Raw genomic sequence first — 17,422 nt, 5'->3', positions numbered from 1 at the left:
GCCGTTTCCTGGCCATGGTCTTTGTGTAAGCTCTAGGCTCTCTGAGCCTCAGCTTTCTGATCTGCAAAATAAGACTGGTCTTTGTTGCCTTTAAGATGATTGTTGAGTCCCTGGGTAGCACACACAGTTAAGTGCTCGACTACTAACCAAAAGGTTGGCAGTTTGAACCCACCCAGAGATGCCTTGGAAGAAAGAAAGACTTGGCGATCTTCTAAAAAGTCACAGCCATTGCACACCCTATGGAGTGCAGTTCTACTCCACATGCTCGGGATTGCCATGAGTAAGAGCTGACTTGAAAGCAGCAGGTTACGGGTAAGGTGGTTGTAAGAATTAGGGAAGACAGTCAGTAGAAGCTGATTATTCACGCCTGCCTGCTCCTGGCAGCACTTCAGTCTATGTCTTTTGCATCACGAGACCTCTTTCCCTCTTCCCCTACACACCCCTACACTCCTCCTAAAGATGTCAGGGTTTAGACTAGTTAAGAGCATGACCCATGAAATCAAATTGTTTTGGTGTGAATCCTAGCACTGCTAATTATATTTGAGACCTTGGACAAGTTGTTTAACCCCTTTGAGCCTTTATTTTGTCTTCTGAAAACAGATAATAATAGTTATCTACATCCTAGAATTGTTGTATGGCTTCCTCAAGAATTTAGGTAAAGCGCTTAGCACAAAGTAAAAGCTGAGCTGATAGTTGTTGGTAGTAGTAATAATAGTAAGATCGTTAGTATTGATCAGCTGGGTAGTAATGGCTGTGATTATCACCCTCCCCCGGCATCTCACCATTCTGGAGGCTGTTGGGGCCCACTGGACTCCTGACCCCTCCCATCAGGGCTCCTTCTACACAGAGACCTGCCTGATTTGAATCATCACAGAGAACAGGAACATGGAGTTGTATATGTTTTGAGGGGGTTTATGGTTTTTGTTTGTTTTTTTTTTAAGTTCTAAATTAACGACAGGCCTGTTACTGCGGAAGCAAACATCAGTGCAATTTAATCTTTGGATCTTTGGAATGTATGTAGAAACAGGGGCACTCAGAACTTTGTATAAGACTGCTCTAAGTTTAAGTCTGTGTATTAAATAGAAAAAAAAATGTGCCTGTTCAAATGCTCCCAGTATTGACGGTTTTGAGTCGAATAGATTATTGTCTGGAGGAAAATTCATGTATAAATTAGACTAGGAAGAATTCATAATTGTTGCAGTTTTCATGTTAATTATTTCATGTTAAAAAATTGTTGCTGCATAAATTAACGCGTTCTTTCATGGAGAACATATTTTAGAAAGATTTGTTACTTTAATAACTCTTTGTGTATTAGAAATCCCAGATGCCTGTACTAATTAAATATAATCAGATTTTGGTTTCAAAAAGCACAGTAGCCATTTAACACAAACAAGCAGGCAGCAAGGTTGACAAACACAATCACGAAAAAGCAGATCCCTGTTTCTTCTGAATTTTGAATTTCACAATCCAAAACTGTGAATTCAATTCCTGTCCTTCCTTTGTATTAGAATGACTGGGAATTATGTGACTCAGAACGCCAGCTCTCCAGCTCAAGGACTCCTGCAGAATTATTAATCAGCCCCTTCTGAGGACCCTGTAATCTGGTGGCAGATCAAGGCTGATCTCGCCATGAGATGCCCTCCCTCTGCCCCCATCAGCACGCACAGTTTCTTGTTCTCTGTCAACAGCAGCTTGGCAGCTCCGGCACAGTGCACTGTAACCTGAACAACAAATGTCAGGGGAGGGCAAAACCCTTTTAATTGTTGAATTTAATCTAATCTTCCCCATGCTAGAAAAGCAACCCATCATTTGATGAAAAGCAAACCCTTTCAAATGTAGCCATTGTTTTAAGTAATGAGCAGGAAACTCAGTATGTTCCTAACTAGAGCAGTCCCACCATTAAACGACCACGTCACGTCCCCATCCCCACGTGCAGAGCTTATCGTCCTGAGGGGATGTCTGGTGAGAGGCCCCAGGGTCAACTTCCTTGGCAGAACATCCTGCCCTCCACCCTGGGAGAGGAGCTGTGGGAGACATCTTTCCTGCTGAGCTGACAAGCTACACGCCTGAGCCGTGGCTGGTTGTAATGAAGCCCCCCAGATCTGAGTTCAGTCCACTTCAGTCACTAGGCAGAAAAACGCCTTCATTTGTATTCCCACCGCTTCAAGCTCTAGGCTTCCACCGGCATTTCTGTGAGGGACTGCTTTGTTTATCTGCTGCGCCACTGTGGAGCTTCAGGGGCCAGATGAATAGTCAGGGTTGGCAGGTCAGATTGGCAGGGAAATGGTGATGAATTATACAGATCACCCATTTCCCTCATAGAAAGGACGTATTTAAAGCGAAAGATTAAAATGAAAAGAAAGGAGACTTTAAATCACCCTTTCCTGCCCAAGTCTCTTTTAAGATTAAAACTTAAAAAAAAAATTATTTGTGGCAAGGAGGTAGAGGAATTTCTTCCATTTTCTTCCCCTTCCATACTCTCTGACACTGCCCAGAGGTAACAGATGGGACTGGTCACTGCAAGCCTGAGTTCTCTGAATACCTTTCCTCTTTATCTGAACTGGGCAGTCCCATTTTGTATTCGGTGTGGGTATTTCTTTCTCCCTTTGTGCTGTTTTGGGCAGATAATTTGGTGGTTGTTTATGAATGGTCAAGAACAAGTCCTTGGTCTGTGCATCCCATGTTTCTTAGTCATCATCAAGAAGGAGGCAGATGGCTGCACGCTGTGATTTTAAAGTGTGTAAATAGGAACTGCAGACTGCCATCAAACATCAAAAATGTCACTTGGCTTCCTTGTCTTGCTTTGCTAGCAAAGGGAACTCCTGAGTTTTCATCATCTGGATAATCAGAGAAAGGCATTGCCTATGAAAACTGCCTGAAGTTTTGCACCCTCTGTTTTCTTCTAGCCCGGGGGGTGCACAGCAGCAGCATGCTGGCCTCCCCCACAAAGGTACCAGCACTGTGCCACATTGAAGCCTGGGGTGGGGAATACATTTTGAAAAAGAAACCCAGAGTGGTTATTGTCATCTCTATATCCTGTCTTCCTTTGATTTCTTCCTAATTCCAACCGAGCCCATCAACTGTTCCCAAGCAGTATTGCCAAGCCAGTGCTTCCTAGCACGCTGTGTGGCGTGATGTCAGACCGACCCAGGCCCACTACCCCTTCTGGGGGCAGCTGGATTCTCAGAATAATTTCTGTGTTGAACTAAATCCCACACCTCAGTTAATTACTTAGGCCTGAGTTCTTCTTACCATTCTGAGTAACAGCATATAGATGGTTAAAGAGCTCAACACACAGCTTTCTTGTATTTTGTTCTAGACAGAAAATTCACAGATATAGTATCCATCTTAGTGGGGTACTGGATCAGAAATTTTTATTCCAATATAACTTCCTTTTTGGCTCTTGGCAAGGTGGAAGGGTAGTTGAAATTTTTCAGAGCATTGGTAGAGACCAAGTGGGATTCATACCAGTATGCAAGGATGTGCGTCTCACATACTCTAGACATGTTATCAGGAGGCATCAGTTACTGGAGAAGGACATCATACTTGGTAAAGTAGAGGGTCAGTGAAAGAGAGGAAGACCCTCAACGAGATGGATTGACTCAGTGGCTGCAGCAGTGGGTTCAAGCATAGCAACAATTGTGAGGATGGCGCAGGACCGGGTAGTGTTTCGTTCTGTTGTACACCGGGTCGCTGTGAATCAAAACTGACTTGACAGCACCTAACAACAACAATGCAAGGATGGTTCAATATTAGAAAATCAATCAACGTAATCAATCCACAAATCAGTCCACATATATAAAAGGGAAAGATCAAATCAATCGATGTAGAAAAGGCATTTGATAAAATCCAACACCCATTTTTGATAAAAACTCTCAGCAAAATAGGAATGGAAGGAAAATTCCTCAACAAAATTAAGGGCATATATACAAAACCAACGGCCAACATTATTCTCAACAGAGAGACACTGAAAGCATTCCCCTTGAGAACGGGAACCAGACAAGGATGCCCCTTCTCACCACTCTCATTCAGTACTGTACTGGAAGTCCTAACCAGAGCAATAAGGAAAGAAACAGAAATAAAAGGCATCCAAATGGGTAAGGAAGAGATAAAATTATCTCTGTTTGCAGATGATATGATCCTATACATAGAAAATCCCAGAGATTCTACAAGAAAACTACTGGAACTAGTAGAAGGATTCTACAAAGTGGCAGGATACAAGATTAACATAAAAATCAGTCAGATTTCTCTATACTAACAAAGAGAGCTCCAAAAAGGTAATCAGAAAACAATACCATTTACAATAGCCCCCAAAAGATAAAATACTTAGGAATAAACCTAACTAGGGTTGTAAAAGACTTATACAAAGAAAACTACAAAATACTACTGTAAGAAACCCAAAGACCCAAACCCATTGCCATTGAATTGATTCCGACTCATAGCGACCCTATAGGACAGAGTAGAACTGCCCTCTAGAGTTTCCAAGGAGCGCCTGGTGATTCGAACTGCCAGCCTTTTGGTTAGCAGCCATAGCTCTTAACCACTGTGCCATCACGGTTTCCGAAACCAAAAGAGACCTACATAAATGGAAGAACATATCATGCTCATGGATAGGAAGACTTAACATTGTGAAAATGTGAATACTACCCAAAGCAATCTATAGATAAGATGCAATCCCAATCCAGATTCCATCAGCATTCTCTAAAAAGGTTGAAAAACTAATCACCAGCTGTCATGGATTGAATTGTGTCCCCCAAAAATATGTGTCAGCGTGGCTAGACCATGATTCCCAGTACTGTGTGGTGGTTCTCCATTTTGTGATTTGATGTAATTTTTCTGTGTGTTCTAATTCCTAATCTCTGCCTATGGTTAATGAGGCAAAATTAGGTATGCTAAAGAGGATTAGGGTGGGATGAAACACCCTTATTCAGGTCATATCCCTGATCAGATGTAAGGGTAGTTTCCATGGGGTGTGGCCTGCATCACCTTTTATCTTACAAGAGATAAAAGGAGAGAGGAGTGAGCAGAGAGACGGGACCTCATACCACCAAAAAAGAAGCATCGGGAGCAAAGCACATCCTTTGGACCAGTGTCTCTGTGCTGAGAAACTCCTAGGGGAAGACTGATGACAAGGACCCTCCCCCAGAGCTGACAGAGAGAAAAAGCCTTCTCCTAGAACTGGGGCACCCTGGATTCAGACTTCTAGCCTCCTAGACTGTGAGAGAATAAATTTCTGTTTGTTAAGACCATCCACTTATGGTATTCTGCTATAGCAGCACTAGATAACTGAGACACCAACTTTGTATGGAAAGGAAAAAGACCCCAGATAAGCAAAACACTATTGAAAGAGAACAAAGTAGGAGGCCTTACACTTCCCGATCTCAGAACTTTCTATACAGCCAGAGTAGTCAAAACAGAGCCTTGGTGGTCTAGAACAGCAAGCAGGGCTCCTCCTTTCTTCAGTTCTACTTAAGACATCCACTTAAACAAGCCCCCTAACACAGTCTGCACTTCAGAGAATGTTCTGTTGATGGTTCTCAGATTTTCTTCCTAAGAGTATGTTGTTGTTGTTGTTGGGTTGAGTCAATTCCAGCTCATAGCAACCTCATGTGATGGAGTAGAACTGCCCCATAGGGTTTCCTAAGCCATAATCTTTGTGGAAGCAGGTTGCCAGGTCTTTAACCCACAGAGCCGCCAGGTGGATTCAGTCCGCCAACCTTTAGGTTAGAAGCCCAGCACTTAACCTTTGCGCCTCCAGGGCTACTTTCTTCCTAGAAGTAAAGAGACCAAATACCCACTATTTCAGGAGATGCTTATTCATTTCATATTTTACTTTTGTGTTGGCAGTGTGAATGTTCCTGGGTTGACCGGCCATGCATTTCGTTGGTCACCACTGGGAGGAAGGTGATGAGAAAAGACAAGTAGTCCAGAGGTTCCTCCTCTTACCTTCTGACTTCTTCATAAATATTTGGAACAAATGTTCTAGCCTGCGCTGTGTTCTCCTTCATGTGAGGATCTAATGCCCTTCTACAATTCATCTTTCTGCCTGTCCTTCCCTGACTTCAGTACCGCAGTATCAATGTCTAGGCACCGACCATACTCCCTGGTGGCTGAGTTTACTCCCCTTTGTCCTCTAGTTGTTCTGAGTTAAACTTCCAATACTCATTGCTGGACCTTCCACCTCTTCTCTGTCCAGTCCTCAATTTTGGGCTCACCTTAGAACTTTGCTCACCCCTCTCAACCTGAATATTCCTTCCATGAATTCAGCTCAACTAGACTTTGGTTCTGTGCCAGGTTAATCAGCCCCAGTCTTTGCAGTATGTTCACGCCCAGCTTCGGGTCCCTGGTTCTTATCTCCCCTGGCCTAGCTGATTTACCAAATCCCCAGTAGAACGGCACTCCTCCTTACTCCCTATCTCCTTTCTTCTCAATCTCCCTGCCCATCCATATGTATTTGAGATGGAACATAATCTCAGTACATTCTACCATTTACTTTTTATTGATTTTTATTTAACAAATGTACTGTTAAAATTTCATGAACTTTAAGTGGAAATTTCAACAGAATGTGTCACCAGGAATAACTGGAAAACACAAAGTTGTATTACTTCAGAAGCATTTGGGAAATTTAAAAGTCATCCCTTTGGCCTAGTGTAAAAATTCTTAGTTGTGCTTTGCCAGGTTTTATTGGGGTTGAAATCATTGTTTTGTTTAAATAACCACAAAGTTCCAGGTCAGGTCAGATTTGATTCTGCCTTTTTCACAGGATATCCTGTCCTGTGTCTTGCCTGTCACCTCCCTCTCTATGTAATTGGCTTCCTGTTATTTGTATAGTTCACAATTTATTTTCTTTAATTCCTCAGGGTAACCTTAAAGTTAAAATACTACATATATATGATTTAATACTGGATGTAATAATTTGCAGAGTTTGTGGCTTCATAATTAAAGAGGGCTCTAGATGGATCTTTGGTTCAGAAAAACAGTGTCTATTGTTAAAGCTAATGCCTTTCCTCCTTGAAAATGCCATTGGGCAGGATTTCTGTTTTTATGCTTCTTTTAGTCTGCAATGGCTTCACCTCTCCACCTTGGCCCAGTTTTTAGCCAGAAAGGACACTTTCTGAGACAGAGTTATGGAATTGACCTGGTCACCAGAATCAAAAGGTTTGATAGCCCCAGCTCTCTACCAAGAGCAGGTGATACAAGGCAGGCCCCACCCAGGCCTATCCTGGCCCCTGCCTTGAGTCCTACCCCAGGGAGAGCCATGGGTCACACTGCATCATTTCAGAGTGATCCATTCTTCCCTAACGTCCCCAGTCCCTATTCATGTCCTCTTTTTCCCTCTCTGAGCCCTCTTCTTCCTAAAGCCATTTCCACAATTTAGCCCTTTGTCATGTTTGCAGGTAAGCTTTGTCTCCCCAGCTGCCTGGAAACTCCCCAGGGTAGGGGTGATGACCTGTGCTTGGTTTTCCCAGTAGTGGCCAGAACTGTGCTGGGAACTTAATGGACACTCAGTAAATTCTCAGTGATTGATTGAAGTTTGGAGAAGTCTGGCTAACCTGATGGCATTTGCCAATGTAGCTTATTCCCTTATTAAAATGGGTTTAGACTTCAGGATGATTACACTATCTAAGTGCTTTACTACCCAAATAAAGTAATAGCTGGCATTTATTTAGCTATTACCAGGTGTCAGACACTGGACTGAACACTTTCTTATAATTCTTGCAACTGTATGAGGTTATCATCAACCCTGATTTGGAGATATGGAAACTGACACTTAGGGAGGTTTTAAATGGTCACCCAGCAAATCCAGGGTTCACACCCAGATCTTCCTGACACTGAAGCTCATTTTGTAAATGACTGTACTATTCTGCCTTCCCGTAATGTCTGCCTGATCCCAGCCCAGCCCACAGTTGGGCCTCTTTGCATTGTCACCGAAGAGCATTAGCTCCCTGTTTTCTAGCCTACATACATACACTCAGTATAGGAGGTGGACTTTTGGAGCAAAAGTATCTGCAGCTTTCATTTAAGTGTTTGGAATACCATTGCCTCCTCTTAACGCATGAAGATGCATCAAGTACAGGACATAACCAAATCAAGTAAGAACTGTTTCTATTTGAAGCAGAAGTGAAAAGCAGATTACCTGGCCAGTAGGGGTGGAGGAGCTTCATTAACTGGAATTAATGAAAGTCCATGGGTCAAAGTCTCCAGGGTGTGCCACCTTTACCTCAAATGTGGCAACTTCCTATCTAAGTTTATATTTTTCATTGAACCACTTTACTTTAAGTAAAGAACGCTTGGGGGTTGGGATGAGCCGTCCTGCCTTCATGGGTTTAGCCAGTCATCTTGTTTTCACTTAAAAACCAAAACTGTCCTAGAATCTGGTAAGGATGATATTATCCCTATAACTCTAAGGGGAGGGGGATCGTTAGTCTCTTACATTGCTGTATTGTCACTCTTTTCTTTAAATTTGATTTGATTAAACCTGTGTAAAGGAAGAGAGGATCTGTGAAGAGTACCTTTATTTGGCCATCAGGGTGGTGGATAGATTGCTTCCTGGATTGACTCTGTAGTCAGTCAACAAGCATTTATTGAGCAGTTGCTGTTTAATTAGCACATTAGGTGTAAGTATAGTATAAAGCATGGTGTCCAACCTCAAAGGATTTTCATTTATATCTAAGGAAATAAAAAAATCACATATTTTCTGTAAACCTAGAACTATTCTAAAAAATAAAGGATATTTAGATATGTAAACAAACAAAAACACATGTTGAACTGTGAGAGACATGGAGGAGACATTGACATGACAGCATAGTATAGTATTTAAGTGCTTGGGCTTTGGAACCAACTCCCTAGGTTCAAATCCCAATTCCACCATTTACACATGTGCTTTGACACATCATTTTACATCATAAAACAAGACTATTATTACTGGTACCCACCTTATATGTGTAAAGCACTTAGCATGATACCTGACACTTAGCAAGAACATAATATATGTTTAACTATTGTGGCTACAGTTATCAAGCATTAAACTGTTGTTAATAGCATTGGTTGTAGGTGCCATTGGAGATATCAGTGACAGCTGGAAGGATTAAAGATGACTTCATTAAAGAGCTGGGACTTAAGCTGAGTTGGCTTTAGCTAAGCAGATGGGAAGAGAAAAGGCATTTCAAATAATTATGATCATGCCAAGGGCAGTGTACAGGAAAGCAAACTAGACTAGATTAACTATGTGTTTGGGGTAGCAAGAGCTAAAGTTGAAAACCAGGGAGGAGATTTGGGCTTAATGCAAAAGGGTACCCACTGTATGGTCAAGGAGCGAGGGATATCATAAAGGTAAGGTTTAAAACAATTAGATGGAAGAACAGTGAGTTGAAGACAGGGCACCCTGGCAGGAGGGTTGAGGACACAAACCAGGCTGTGGCCATGAGCATAAACAGGAAACAACAAACTTGAGAAACATGTCAAAGAGGGAAACAAGAGGCAGTGGTGATAGATTAGACTTAGGGTTTAAGGAGACAAGACCCACATGGCTTTCAGGGTTTTCACCTTGAAGCCTAGTGGAATGGTGATCCAGCTCTTGCAAATGGGATCGTAAAAAAGAACTCCATTTGTACCTAGAATATTTAAGTGAGAATGAATTTTGTAGGTCAGTCATTCAGTGAAATTTTCTACCTGGTCCAAGAATCTCCTTTATAAAGTCTCTTACTCCAGGTCAGGTGGTTCAGTGAAAAATACAAACTTAGATCAGAAGTGGGCACATTTGAGGTAAGGGTGGCACACCCTGGAGACTTTGTCCCATGGACTTTGAACGAGAGACAGAGTCTGAATGTGTGTCCAGCCTCCGTCATGTAGAGATTACAAGCAGTGTTAGTCACAAGAGAGGGTGCGTTCCCCAAGGGAATAAAACAGAGAGAAGAATCTGGAACACTGAGGCTTCGAAAACACTAGTAATTAGTAGGAGAATAAAGAGGAGGCTACAGTGGAGACAAAAGACATGCTTAGAAAGAAAGGAAGAATATAGGGGAAGATTAAACTCAGAAAAGATCATTTGTTTCTCTTAGAAATGTTTGAGCTTTACAAAGTATTGGATTATGCTCAATTTTACTCCTTTGTTCTTGAGATTATTGGTATTATTCAAACTTGAAAAATGTGCTAAAATAGCCCCAGTGTGACTAGAGCCACTAGTTAAATAAACACAATTACAGAAGTGACAATAGAAACATAATCTACCCACTTGCAAATTGTCACTAGCACCCATGGGCTTGGAGATGTCATGATGCTATTGCAGAGTTTTGAAAAGTCAGTGTCCTTTTCTCATTGCCTCATCATCTCATCACAGGTCGTTCGCAGGGTAATGATGTGTGTTATCTTCCGTGCTTTAACTACAAGGAGAAAGAATGAGGAGGGATGTCATTGCTTTTCTGATCACAAGCTCCAGAGGCTTCCTCTCACTCTTAGGGTAGAAACCAAAGTCCTTAAAAATCCCACAAAAATCTGTCTTTGTACTTCATTTTAATTTTTCTCCATAGCACTTATTACTCCCTAACAGGTATATTATAGTCACTCATTTATTTTATCTTTCTCACAAATTGAAATGCAAGTTCCATGAGAGCAAGAGAAGAATCTGGAACACTAAGGTATCCCTGTGTACCTCCAGCACCAACTATAGTGCCTGACATATGTCAAATACACAATAAATATTTATAGAAAGAGAAGCCTAGCAGTGGTGGGGTTTTTCATGGTTGTTTTTATGGACAAAGCTTGATAATCAAATAAATCTGCAACCCTCTTCTTTCTCTTACTTAAACCATGGGTGATTATTAATATTATTTTAAATGAGAAAGACCAGGGGCTTATGAGGTTGAAGTGATTGGTGTCCAGTCACTTGCGTTCATCCTCGTCTATTGAGAAAAAGATTTTCCACTTCTTCTTGCTGTGAACGCTCCCAAGGCCTCTTGTCACCTTGTCTTTCTGCCTATATAACCCTCCCTCTCCAGCTGCAGCCCTGTGTTCCTCATGGAACAAGATTTGGGACTCTGTCCACCTTAGACAGATTCCGTCAGACCCAAAAGGGGTCTGAACACATTTCATTTGGCACTAAAAACTCAGGGTTTTCCAGGTGTTTATAAATTTCATTAGTGCGTGAACAGACGCTCTTAAATTGTAGTTGTACTTGTTAGGACCTTAAAAGGGCATGAGATAGTCACATACAGTGACACTGATTGCCAAGGACAACGTGAGAGCTCAGGGAGAGCAGGGAGCTGATAATAAGGCCCATAAGGAATCATGGTTATTCAGCCTAAAAGAGAAGGCTGGAAGGGCTAATCAGCTATCCAGTTATTTGTTCATTCATTCATTCAGTACCTGTTTATCAGGTGCCTTCTGGGCACAGGGCTCAGTACTGGAGATACGGTGGTCATCAAGAAAGACATAATCCTGCCATCAAGGATGGTACGGTACCATCAATCAAGAAAGAAGCCCTTGAAATAACTAATATATTCACTGCACTTTAATAGTACCAGCTACAAAGAAGAACGAGATGCTCTGGCCACATAGAACTGGGGAACCTTCCCTAGTCTTAGTGGTCAGGCAAAGGTTCCCCATGCAAGTAACATTTAGGCAAAGAACAAAGAAGGAGTAGCAGTTCGCCATAGGGTGAGGGTAAGCTGGAGATTTTTGGCAAAGGAAACAGCTTGTCCTGTGACCTTGAAGCAGGTAGGAGCTTGGCATTTGCAAAGCAGTCATAGACGGACAATGGAGAGGATGGGGGTCAGGATAACAAGATGAGGCTGGAGAAGCAGGGATCAAATTATACATGTAGGTCCAGTTGGAAGGCTATTATAGGAGTCCAGGCAGGTGACAGTGATCCTGGAAGAGTGAGGGAAGTGAAGATGAAGAGGACTGGAAACATCCAAGGGTATAAAACTGACAAGATTTTATGAAGGACTCAATATAGAAAATGATAAAGTAGGAGGGGCTAAAGATTCATTCAATAAAGATTTATTGATCTCCTTTTATAAGCACAGGGATGAAAAATTAGACATAGCATCCAGATTAGGATGAGTCTCAGGATTCTGGCATTATCAATGGGTGGTATACCAAGATGTCAAAAATGAAAAAGAAGCAGAATTGTGGGGAAGATCAATTTTGGATATTGTATTTTAGGGGCCCTTTGAGAACTTCCAGTGGAGCTATTGAGGAGGGAATTGGATTTACAGCTCGGAAACTGAGGAGCGAGGTCCCATCTGTTGATACAAATGTGGGTGTCATTGGAGTTTAGTCACTGAAGCCATGGAGTGGCTGTTGTTACACAAAGCTTATGACCAGTTGTCTTAAGTCTCTTCTAACAGAACTTAGAGAAACAAGATTGAAGTGTATATAAGGAATTTATATTTAAAACCCCAGTATATTTACTCACCACAAAAAATAATTCAGCCAAAGGCTAACTGTGGAAACCCTGGTGGCATAGTGGTTAAGTGCTATAGCTGCTAACCAAGAGACTGGCAGTTCAAATCCACCAGGCACTCCTTGGAAACTCTATGTGGCAGTTCTACTCTGTCTTATAGGGTCACTGTGAGTCAGAATCGACTCACAGTGGGTTTTGGGTTTACAGCTAACTGGTCTTACATGCTGTTCCAGGGAGTTAAATGACTAAATTACAAAGATACTCTTATCAAAACACCAAGACAGGGTTTCAAGGATGAGTTTACCCTGAAAGACTGGTAGAATTTGCAAGTACTACTTGGAAAGCATTCATTTGATGGAAAAGACACTTTCAAGTACATACTGTAGCCTTTGTGTATTGGTTTCAGAGTCCCTGGGTGGTATAAATAGTTAACACACTCAGCTGCCAAATAAAAGGTTGGAGGTTTGAGTCCACCCAGAGGCACCTTGGAAGAAAGGCCTGCTGTCTACTGAATCAGCCATTGAAAACCCTATGGAGCACAGTTCTACTCTGATACACATGGGGTTTCCATGAGTCATAATCAGCTCCATGGCAACTAGCTTGTTTTATGTGTGTGTGTGTGTGTGTGTTGGCTTCAAAGACCCCTAAAGTATTAAAGTAATTCAGTAAGAAATGAAAAATATAGTGATGGTAATTTCTTTTTTAAAAAAATTCACCTAAACATTGAGTAAGTATTTTGAGTGTGACAGTGTCCTCCAAACGGTTCATGAGGTCAGTGGCACACATCATCACCTGCATTGCTTGCTACATTTCCTCCAGTATAAAGCGGGGGAGAGAAAATTGTGCTGGTATCCAAATTCTGCTCCCAGAGGAGAGAATTTCAAAGAAGAATGAATCAGCTAGTTATTACCTAAGAGTACCAACTTAATTGTACTGTAGATCTTCTGACATTTTTTTCCTTCCTTCTACAAACCCATACTACTTAGGAGGCAACTTTGATTCTCACTTTATGCCTGCCATGAGATCTGTGAAAAGATCTGAGCGGGCAGAATTTTATTTTCAAGGGGAAGGCGATGCTTAACTCAGGAGAGCCTTCCTCCCAAGTTTCTGAGCTTTCCTAATTTCACCCAGGGAGAGAGCCCATTGCAGCTCTCAGCAGAGCCCCCAGTGGTGCTGTAGGTTGTGCACTGGGCATTGCTAGGGGCGCCATTCTCACAGACACTGATTTTTCAGCATACAACCCACACAGCCATTTGCAAAGACCCCCACCAAAAAACACCAGTTAACTTCCCCATTTGGAGCTGCCTTTTAGGGCCAATAGTTTTGTACCCAGTAGGTGGGGAAATACGATGAGGGGAAAGAGAGGTAGTAATGAGATGAGTAGTAAAGTGAGCATCGATTAGTTCTTTTCAGATGAAACCTTAGTTAATGATTAACAGCTCATCTCTACTTTGATTTAACCTTTTGTCTTCCTTGAAAAGGAAAAAATGAGTTATCTTCAGACAGACTTCTTTTGTCAACAGTAGCTGCTATTTTAAGACAAAATAAGAGAAACTGGGCAAACAACATTTTTTTTCTTCCAAGTGCATTAAACTCATTGCCATCAAGTCAATTCTGACTCATAGTGACTGTATAGGACAGAGTAGAACTGCCCCATAGGGCCTCCAAGGATTGGCTGGTAGATTCAAACTGCCGACGTTTTGGTTGACACCTGAACAATTAACCACTGGGTCACCAGGGCTTCTTACTTGTCTCAGAAAGAAAACTAATACAAAGTAAATTTATTTAAATAAGTTCCTGCAAATAAGCCAAAGCACATGTCTACCAGTTATTTCAGACCAGAGATCCATTACATTATACAGCCTTTGTTTTAACTTATTTTTTGAAGGCTATTTTATAATCCTTGTTGTAGATTATAAAATAATCCAGCAAACTAGTGGAACTGGCTGCAACATGGATGTTTGTTTTTGTTTCTGTTTTTGGTTTTTTTTTAATCTGAAATGATAAGTCATTCCTTAGAAAATCCAAAATGATTTTATCCAAATTTTAGCTGGTTTACTTTCACCAGTGTCGAAGGATTCAAAGAACGGAAGACTCCTTTTGCTTGTCATTTTATTTATAGGATTTGTCTGCACAGCAGAGAAAAATGTTCTGGTTACTTCAGAGATAGACATAGATTTCCAAGCCATTTGGCTTCAGAGGTGGCTTAAATAGGAATGAATTTAATATACCTTTGATTCACCTTCAAGTAAAGGAACTTGAGCTGAATTTCAATCCAAAGTAAAGTCTGCTCTCGACACTGGAGAACTCTGTCACGTTAATCCCAGGGGCTCAGAGTCCAGCGCCGTGTGAACAGAATGGTTAAGGATAGGAAGTGTGAGAAGGATAAGTTGAAGGAAACTTTAAAAACAAAATGACTGTTGAGCGAATACCCGGCCTTCTGTGGAATCATCCAGCACTTAAGGAAAGATGTAAATAATTATGCTGGAGAAAAAAAAGAGCTGATTAAAAACAATTCAGTGCATGCAAGGAGAAGAAAACTCTAGAATAACTTTCCTCCGATGTTAATGTGAGATGCCACATAATGAAACTGTAGGATTTTTTTTTTTAATTTCATTTCACACTGGCATACAAGAGACAAAGAAGAAAATTATATCACAAGAAAATGCTAATGTAGATTTTCTAAGGATGTTCTCATGTACTGTATTTAAAACAAAAGTCTTATTGATGTAATGTATCATACCTCTGGTTATTAAGCTGTGCTGATTTAAAAATTTAATTGGCAGTTTTACACGTAGTGACTTTTCATAGAAAATACTAGGAAAATTTCTGATTTTGTCAGCCTTTGTATGATTTTTTTCTAAGTCAAATTAACATACTCTAAACATATAACTGTGTTTACATCATTAATAAAAACTTCTTGTGTTTTACTTTGTTAATGAAATATCTGGAACTGCTTTGTAATTGCCAAGCCTGGTATGTGATATAGCACGAGCTGCTGAATCAGCTTTAATTCCCTGTGCATGTATCTTGCATTGTAAAGTGCAGGGTGGACCCCATTTTTCCGCTTGGATTGGAGACAGGATTCTTTTAATAGAGAAATTGAAAAGAAAAGACTCTACATATGACTTTGCCAGGAGCTTACTCCTTAGTCTTGAGAGATCATAAGACAATCATAAGACCAAGGCAAGCAGACATTAAATACTACCCTCTCTGGCTGGTAGGAGAAAGGTAGGAGGGGTAAGGAAGTGACCATAACAGTGCAAAAGAATAAACTACTCCAGAAGTAAAGATGGCCACTCTAGGGGGTAAGGAAGTGATCATAACAGTGCAGAAGAATAAACTACTCCAGGAGTAAAGATGGCCAGTACAGGGGATAAGAGCGGAGGGAAGACTGAGAGTACAGGGAGGGAAGTAGCCAGAGGCGAAATTATTTCTCTGCTGTGGGTATGGGGAAAAAAAAAATTGATGGGAAGCCTTGGAGAAATACAGCCCCACTTCAGCGAAACACATGGGCTGCATCAGACTGTCTCCACCCTGAGAGAAGCATAGTATTTTGGTTTGGTTTTTGTGCCCTGAAATAAGACCAAATTATGGTTTTGCTATACCAAGGAATTTGTGTGGGTAGCATACTGATTTAATCCTTTGTGTATTTATTAAGACAGTATTGTTTCAAAGCAAAGGAAAAATATATATAAATTAGTTTCCTTAATCACAGGTTAGGCCCATAGCAAGCTAAACCTACAACAACATTCAGTATGGTCATAGATCAAGTTCTAGAGGCTAGGAGTATAAGGGGCTTTGAAGTCTAACCCTTTGATGGGAAAACTAAAATTAAACTGGCTTGCTTAACGTCTCGAGCCAGGCTTAGAACTCACCTCTTCTAATCCCAGTCCAGTCCTTGTTTCAGCTCTTTCTGTTCTCCTTTCTAAACTTGCTCCCGTGAAAGTGACTGCCAATGTTTTCCTCCCCCCACCCCATACCCAGTGCCCCAGCGTGGTGTGGTATTCCCTGCCTGACGAATAACCAGGTGTCCGTTCTGCAGGTGCAAAATTCCCCATTAAGTGGACAGCCCCTGAAGCAGCCCTGTACGGGAGGTTCACAATCAAGTCTGACGTGTGGTCTTTTGGAATCTTACTCACAGAGCTGGTCACCAAAGGAAGAGTGCCGTACCCAGGTAAGCGCGGGACCCAGCAGAAGCAAGCCTCTGATTGGATGCTCATCCAACTCCATTAGGGGGAAACCTCACCCAGCTTCCCTTTTAAGCCCCATCCTAAGCTTTCTACAGAGCAGGAATATGAAGAACAAGGGCAGGTATTTAGCCAGAGAAAAGCAGATCTGGGAGCTACCATGAATTGTGTGCCAGGTTTAAAATAACGTAATTAGTAGCTGGTATGGATACTTCATTCCCCCTGCCCACCCCCACCCCCTGGTTCATGAATCTCTCCTCTCTCAGTAGGAGTGTGTGTCTGTGGCTCCCAGAGCAGAAATGTCTGCCCGAGTGGAGTTTGCAAACATGTCTGGGAAAGAGAAGGAGAATAGTCCCCACTGCTTTTTGATTACACTGTAGCAGTGACCCATGGAGTGGACCTGGCAGAAAAACGCAAAGACCTGTTCTCTCTGCAGGCCAGCTCCAGGTGGCCAGAGAGAGCAGAGGCACATTCGAAAAACACAATAGGCCGTTAACTGCTGTTTCCGAACAGCTAAAATTATACAAAAGGAAGTGCAATATAAAGAAATAGGAGATTCCTAGGTCCTCAAATTCTCCTGGATTATCAGATCCATGCTCTCCAAAGAAAACATGGGTTAGGTTCCACCACACCAAACCCGTTGTTGCCAAGTCAATTCTGACTCATAGCAACCTTATAGGACAGAGTAGAACTGCCCCATGGGGTTTCCAAGGCTGTAATCTTTATGGAAGCAGACTGCCACATCTTTCTCCCTCGGAGCAGCTGGTGGGTTTGATGTGCTGACCTTTCAGTTAGCAACTGAGCACTTAACCACTGCACTACCAGG

At 41.7% G+C, this 17,422-nt stretch overlaps 1 protein-coding gene across 5 annotated transcripts in view; it reads left to right on the top strand.

The window, feature by feature from the left end:
* The window catches only part of FYN (FYN proto-oncogene, Src family tyrosine kinase), a 237,726-nt gene that overhangs the window by 207,454 nt on the left and 12,850 nt on the right, over window positions 1–17,422 (top strand). For all 5 annotated transcript variants that reach the window (XM_049899139.1, XM_049899112.1, XM_049899125.1 and 2 more), the window contains one exon: window positions 16,452–16,583. In XM_049899139.1, coding sequence (XP_049755096.1) covers window positions 16,452–16,583 — 132 coding nt within the window. The remainder of the gene's footprint in view (window positions 1–16,451; window positions 16,584–17,422) is intronic.

This window comes from Elephas maximus, chromosome 1 (genome assembly GCF_024166365.1).
Source record: "Elephas maximus indicus isolate mEleMax1 chromosome 1, mEleMax1 primary haplotype, whole genome shotgun sequence".
Lineage (NCBI taxonomy): Eukaryota > Metazoa > Chordata > Mammalia > Proboscidea > Elephantidae > Elephas > Elephas maximus.
The sequence above is the reverse complement of the archived record's forward strand: the minus strand, read 5'-3'. Positions and strand labels throughout refer to the sequence as shown.